The 7491-nt window shown below is 35.6% G+C and overlaps 1 protein-coding gene across 3 annotated transcripts in view; it reads left to right on the top strand.

The window, feature by feature from the left end:
• LOC106872578 (E3 ubiquitin-protein ligase TRAF7) overlaps positions 1-7491 on the top strand; it is a 201076-nt gene that overhangs the window by 161567 nt on the left and 32018 nt on the right. For all 3 annotated transcript variants that reach the window (XM_052970187.1, XM_052970186.1, XM_052970189.1), the window contains 2 exons: positions 5394-5467; positions 6403-6454. In XM_052970187.1, the coding sequence (XP_052826147.1) occupies positions 5394-5467; positions 6403-6454 (126 nt within the window). The remainder of the gene's footprint in view (positions 1-5393; positions 5468-6402; positions 6455-7491) is intronic.

Below are 7491 nucleotides of genomic sequence, written 5' to 3'. Positions count from 1 at the left end.
TATATGTGTGTGTGTGTGTGTATATATATATATATACATATATATGTGTGCGTATATATATATATATATGTGTGTATATGTGTGTATATGTATATATATATATATATGTATATAAGTTCAAAACAAGACAAAAAAACAAAAACAAAAAACGTGAGGACGTGATATGGATAGTGTTAATATATATATGTGTGTGTGTATATATATATGTATGTATGTGTGTGTATATGTTTGTTTCTTCATTCCCCCACACACACCCACACACACACACATCACTTGACAATAAATGCTGGTGCGTTTATGTCCCCGTAACATTAGCGGTTCAGCAAAAGAGACCGATAAAATAAGTACTAGGCTTCCAAAGAATAAGTCCTGGGGTCAATTTGCTCGACTAGAGGTGGTGCTCCAGCATTATCACAGTCAAATGACTGAAACATGTAAAAGAGTATATATATATATATACATACTAGCAGCTAAGCCCGGTTTCACCCTGTCTGTTTGGATGATGTGGCTGTGATTTTTTTTGGTTAGGCATAATCTATAACAGCGTTTCTCAACCTGATCATTTCGTGTTCCGTTTCGATTGGAGCCTCAGAAAATGGCTTCAGGAGTTGTGAAGAAAGGATTTTTACATAGTCTGTTTGTGAGAGCTATTCTATTGAACGTCTGTCTAATCATTAAAAGATTTATTTAGTTACTAGCAGTATAACCCGACATTGTCCGGGTGTGACTTATTACGCCATCTATGATAAGACTTGTTAAGTGAAAATCAACTAAAAAAGAAAACCTTACAACGAAAAAACTCGTATGATGTAAATATGTTAATAATTCAAAAGACGATGAAATTAATAGGGAAAGTCTGAAGGCTGTTTTGCGTAACATTATTAAGCATACGTAAATTTCATCCGTCTATTGGCTATAGAAATGCTTGTGCCAAACAACTTTTTGCGCTGCCCTGATTATACATAGCAGGAGGTAGGACAGCAATTTCTGATGAAGCAATTGCTGGCGATCTGTTGCTACACAGTTTTGCCAGAATTCTATCAGATTAGGCAGAAGATGTTGATGCACCATTTTGCATTATGGTCAAAGTAGCTTCTGGAATGTGGTGAATTGCTGCAGTCTGTTGCTGTCATTTTAAACCGGTTGCTCTCTTTCCCCAGCAAACTCTCTTCTTTGGAGGCATAATCTATGTATATATTAAACAGAACAACAAATGTTATAATAGATGGCAGGGTCGGTAATTTTCACATTTCTGTAATTTTTCAGATTAACACCCGCATGATTACCCAACCCTAACCCTAAAACCCTAAACCTAACCCTAACACTAACCCTAACACCATAACCGTAACACTAATCCTAACCCTAAACCCTAACCCTAACCCTAAAACCCTAACTCTGACTCTAAAACCCTAACCCTAACACCCTAGTGAAAATCGTGGTATATTTACCAAACATTGACGAACATGAGTTATATTGTAGTCAGTGATTGTGTGTACAGGTAGAAGGGAAGAAATATAAAAGTTGCTAGAAACAACAGCCAAATCTCCCTTAAATCACACAAAGTAACCGGAATTTAAAAATTTTTACATCAATGGAATTTTTTCCATGTGAACTTTCCACTGCAGTAATTACACGCTCAACATATAATATAGAGAGTAAGAGTAAAAGAGGGAGAGAGAGAGAGAGAGAGAAAATGATACATAAACCCTAACACCCTAGTGAAAATCGTGGTATATTTACCAAACATTGACGAACATGAGTTATATTGTAGTGAATGTTTTGTGAGAGAGAAGAGGAAGAGAGAGGGGGGAGAAAGGAATAGAGATGGTAGCAATGAAGAGAGAGAAAGAGAGAACGCAAGACAGTTATAAAATAGCAATGCGTGCATGTGTTTATATAAGAAACACAGAAACTAAATCTTATATGTATAATGTTGATGTGTGTATGTTACAGATCACATATGTGTGGTTGTGTGTGTTTTTACATATCTATGTTATGAAAAATAGGTAAAGAATGCTGAGAGGAAAGTTTAATCTATGACTTTGTATGTATCACTTTCTCTCTCTCTCTCCCTCTTTTACTCTTACTCTCTATATTATATGTTGAATGCGTGTGTAAGAACGCCATTCCAGGTAGAAGGGAAGGAAATATAAAAGTTGCTAGAAACAACAGCAAAATCTCCCTTAAATCACACAAAGTAAACGGAATTTAAAAAATCTAATTACTGGACTGGAAAGTTCACATCAAGAAAATTCCATTGATGTAAAATTTTTTACGAAAAAGTGGAAAATGTGGATTTCTATACACTTTTAAAAGAGCTTCACACAGACACACAACTTCAGCTTTATATATTAAGATAAACATAGAAAGAAATTATACATTAATCACAATTTTTGTAAGCAGTTTTCATCATCATCATCATCATCATTGTTTAACATCCGCTTTCCATGCTAGCATGGGTCGGATGATTTGACTGAGGACTAGTGAACCAGGTGGCTACACCAGGCTCCAATCTGATTTGGCAGAGTTTCTACAGCTGGATGCCCTTCCTAACGCCAACCACTCCGAGAGTGTAGTGGGTGCTTTTACGTGCCACCAGCACGAAGGCCAGTCAAGCGGTACTGGCAATGGCCACGCTCGAAATGGTGTCTTTTAAGTGCCACCTGCACGGGAGCCAGTCCAGTGGCACTGGCAACGATCTCGCTCGAAAGTCCATTACATGTGCCACCGGCACAAGTGCCAGGGCACAGGTAAAAATTTTATTTGCAGAGAGCAGAAATTGAAAGATATATGAAATGGACGTGTGTGTAGGAGAGTATATTGTAGATTAAAATAGAACTTTGTTTATCTGAATTTTAGAAAATAAAAGAAGTATAAAAAAAGCGCATTAATTATGGGATGACCAATTAGTATCACACTCAACATTAGGGAGCCGTCTAGAGGATGTAGCTTATAGTAGCTCTCATGTCTAGTGATATCATTCCTATTATTCCCTACCTTAGTAGTTGGTATAGTCAGATCGCTAGGTTGATTAAGGGTATTGGACAGAGTATTAGGGTTAGGGCTGGTGGGGTAAGTTTTGGTATCAGTAAGGTTTAAGGACATCCTAGAGCTATGGGCAGGTGGCTGGGGACTAGAGTATGTTGGATTAGCGTAATTAAAGTTACCTAATTTCTGGTTATGTAGTTGCTTATTACTCAGTTGCTGATTTATATTGGCAATGATAGTTGGGTGGAGTTGGAAAATTTAATACATTGGGAGTTGAAGATTTTTCTAAGGGTGCTGGAACTAGGGAAATGGTTTTCAAACAGAGCAAAGAAAAGCCTAGGATGTTGATAAGCTACAGCAGATTTGGGATCCAGAATCCCAAGGTGGCAGGAGTGCGTATTGAGTTTGCTACTAAGGTTAAGTTTGAGGAGATAGGGAGAGGGTGGAATGTGGAGGTTACCTCAGGTTTTATCTAAGGAGGTAGAGGTATCTGTGGTACCAACCAGGTTCAGTGGGGAAGGATCACTCCATATAGGGAAGTACTACACTAGTGCACACCTCCCTACCCCAAGCCATGGAATAAACAGACTAGGTCATGCAACATTATCTGGTTTCACCCCCCCACTCTTAATATTTAGACCAGACTACCTAAGCTTTTCTTTGCTATCTCTTTCTCTAGCTATCTTTCTATCTATATATATATATAAATCTCATTCTGTTTGTGTGTGTGTATAAAAGGCTATAACAGCTGTATTTTTCAACTGATTGTGCTGAAATTTTACACATAGGTAAAAGATATAGTGGGTGCACCAGTTAAATTTCATGAAAGAACATATGTGATTGCAGTAAAAATCGATATCTTTCTAGAATCAATGGTAATCGAACATGTGCATCCAGGCATTTCATTCTGTGTTTAATAAATAAGCTGACACAAAAGAGTAAGAAGACAAGGCAATTGTTTTGAATAAGTAAAAATGAAATAAAATATTAACTTTAACGAATAAATGGCACTTTTGGGGATCAATCAACTCTGTGAATATTTTCTCACATCAAAATTCAATTGACTGTAGAAAACGACAAATTGATTGGTAATTGAACATGGAAATTTGGGTAACAAATATCTAAAACTTTACCTAACAGTTTCTTATATAAGACAAAAAATTAGCAGTATTTTTTTGACTTTTGCGTGACTCACTTGATTTGACATGTACATGCCCATTATTTAATCTTTAATTGTATTTCATGAAGAAGAAATATTAGTATCAACATTTCAAATTATGAGTTACTTTTTTATCAGTAAGCATAATTGAATTCTATTTTGGCAAATTCTTCTATCGTTTTTACAAATTTTACAGATTAAATTCATCAGTTACATTCTAAAAAAAGCAATATTTGGTCGGTTCTGGTAGCTTATTCATCCACAAGTTTTGCTTCTTTATTGGTCAACATCGCATATTGCCAAACCCTATATCCCATTTGAAGTTTTCTGGTTTGCATTCAGTTACAGATTTTCAATAGGATGCCTTGAAAAAGCATCCAGAAAAACAAAAAATGCTTGTTTTGCATTCCTTGCAGGCAAGCGAAACAGAAGAATAACATGTGCTTCAGCGTGCACACAATGCTGCTTCTACTGCAGTCACCAGAGCATCACAGACTGCTCAACAAGCAGAACTCCAGCATGCTTGGAATTCTGCTTCTACTGCAGTCATCAGAGCATCACAGACAGCTCAACAAGCAGAACTTATTAAGAGTAACTTATTAAGAGTAAATGTGCAAGTCATTATTTTCAAACCCGCTTTTCACCACGCATTTAATGATTCATTATTAGTTAACAGATATCAGCAAATAGTTTGTTCACTGAAATTATAAAGAGTGTTGACTCTGGTTTAGATCCACTTATCTAAGTACTTCTGGCTGACATAACTTATCAAAACATCAGTGTCCCAAAATCCCTTGTACTACTGAATCAAGTATGTTGTGAACATAGTCATCATAAAGATGAAGCTGTTCTCTTGTGATGTACACAACAGCAATTAGTGTATTTGCTTGAATTTGCCAGAGAGTATTAAAAATAAACATGCATGTCATTGCTTCAACTTTCTCTGTGCACCATGCACATCACAATTTACCACATAGAATTTGATATAGTTTTCTAACATGATTTTTATCAAAGTGTTTTTTGAAAGATATTCAGTAAAAGTTTACTGTCAATGAGATTTGTTTTACTACAAGAATTTCTTCATGCCTGTTTTGAAATATTTGAAACCCATAACCTTTGTTGGCTATGGGTGTGGGATCTAATCTTATAGAAATGATTAATCTTCCTTGAAATGATAAAATACAGTATGTCCAATCACTTCCAGGTTCATGAATATGTTAAAATGTAATCTTTGCTAACATTGTAGATCTCTTGGAACACAAACAGAACTGTATTATGACTGAAGTAATTGATAATCGAAGAGAAAATGCCCTGGTAGCAGTGAGTCTTTCATGTTCCTACTTTTTATTCTGTTGGAAAATATCTTATCTTGCACTTGTTGGTAAAAGGATTTTTAAAATTCTATTTTTTTACATGCAGCCATTGTGAGATATATGGATGTGTGTATATGTATATTGGTGTATGTATATATGTTTATGTGTGTATTTCACCTATGTATTTAGACAATGGATGTAAACATCAGTGAGACTTTTCTTCCTCAAGAAGAAAGAAAAAAATAGTGCTTTTCAAACAGTCTTGTGATATATCTCTTCTGCAACAAGTTACTGGTACTCCCTTGTCACTCTCAACATCAGAAGTCCAGTGGACCAGTACCTGGGTATCTATCAGAATTTTATAACCAATCAGTTGTGGTTCATAGGATGTGGCATAAAATATATTTAAAAAATAAACTGTGGCCATTGTGTTAACTTGACTGTAACAAAGTGTTTTTCTCTCTAGAAATGTTGCTTAATCACAGGCCAATATTGATTGACCAGACCTCTTATCAAAGGAGTTCCAGCTATGATTATCCAGTCATTTTTTTAGACATAGTTTGTATAGAACTGCATTATCAAATGAGTAACTTCTTTAAGAAAACATATTGTGATTTAAGTGAAGTTTGACTTTCATTTCTAATCAGAAAAATAGCAATATAGTGGCGCCTTGATTGATTCATGATTAAGAACTACAACCTGATAATGAAATATAGACACTGAATACACAAAATGTAGAGTGGTTAAGCTGTTGGTTATCCTGCATTAATTTCATTATAGTATCCTTAGAGCAGAACTGATGCAGCAGGGGAGATAACTGTAATTTCAATTAAGAACAAAGTACTAATTACGGTTTGAAATTATATTCTGATTAAAAATTTTACTTTCATTGTAATTGATATTTTAGTTTCACTTAATGTTATTTTTTTCCATTTATTCTAGGAAGAAATTTCTAATATTAACAAGCGATTAAATATTGGTGTCCAATTGGCTGGTAAGTACATATGGTCCATCCATCTGTCTGTCTCCCTATATATATATATATATATATATATATAAAACGGTTTTAAGATGAAGTCGGAGGGTCACCAATTATAACGATATAGTGTTAGTGTCAGAGGGTACCAATTGTAACGATTAATGTTTTTGTGTTGTGTAGTCGATGTGTCACCAATTGTAACGATAAGTATTATTTACCAATTGTAACAGGTTATAAGATGAACGATGAAGAGTGGTCGAAATTTTTATAGAAATATTTATTTACCGTTACTTTAATAAACACTATACCACGACGGGTAGGTTAGTGTAATAGTATAACAGTTTGTATGTAAAGCATGCAAGGTAAAGAAAGTTAATTTCGGCCTGTATAGGTGTGTACACATTCTTGTAGTAGTAAACAGATAAAAAGATAGGGTAATGCTACCGAGAAAGGAGATGAGCTAGTGATAGTTATAGAGTCAAGGGAAGTTGTGTCTCATATTTGGCTGGTTGTAAACTTCTTTTTCCCTCTGGTCGTTTGTCTTTTAGTGGCTGACTGCTTGTGACTATATCTGTAGATGTTCATTCCCTAACTAATTGAGTTGTCACTAGTTACTTCGCTCTGTGTCCCCAAGTGACTACTAACTATTTGGCTTGGGGTCTCCTGTTTTTATAGCTATCTAGAAGGATAGATATATTACTGAGAACAATGGATTTAGCTGGTGGTCTTGTTATCTCTATTCTAGATTTTGATGGAGTAGAAGAGGTTAGAAAGGGTCAAGTGGTGGAGACATTGTTACGGCCTAGCCAAAGGCATCTGGAATATATTAAACTGCTGTCAGATCACAACCATTGTTCCACCGTGGGAAAAGTTCTGACGCAAGATTCATCATCATCATCATCATCATCATCATCGTTTAACGTCCGCTTTCCATTCTAGCATTGGTTAGACGATTTGACTGAGGACTGGTGAAACCGGATGGCAACACCAGGCTCCAATCTAATTTGGCAGAGTTTCTACAGCTGGATGCCCTTCCTAACGCCAACCACTCA

The sequence above is a fragment of the Octopus bimaculoides genome, chromosome 8, assembly GCF_001194135.2.
Source record: "Octopus bimaculoides isolate UCB-OBI-ISO-001 chromosome 8, ASM119413v2, whole genome shotgun sequence".
In the NCBI taxonomy this organism is placed as follows: Eukaryota; Metazoa; Mollusca; class Cephalopoda; order Octopoda; family Octopodidae; genus Octopus; species Octopus bimaculoides.
Note: the sequence above shows the minus strand (reverse complement) of the source record. Positions and strands in the feature narration are given on the sequence as shown.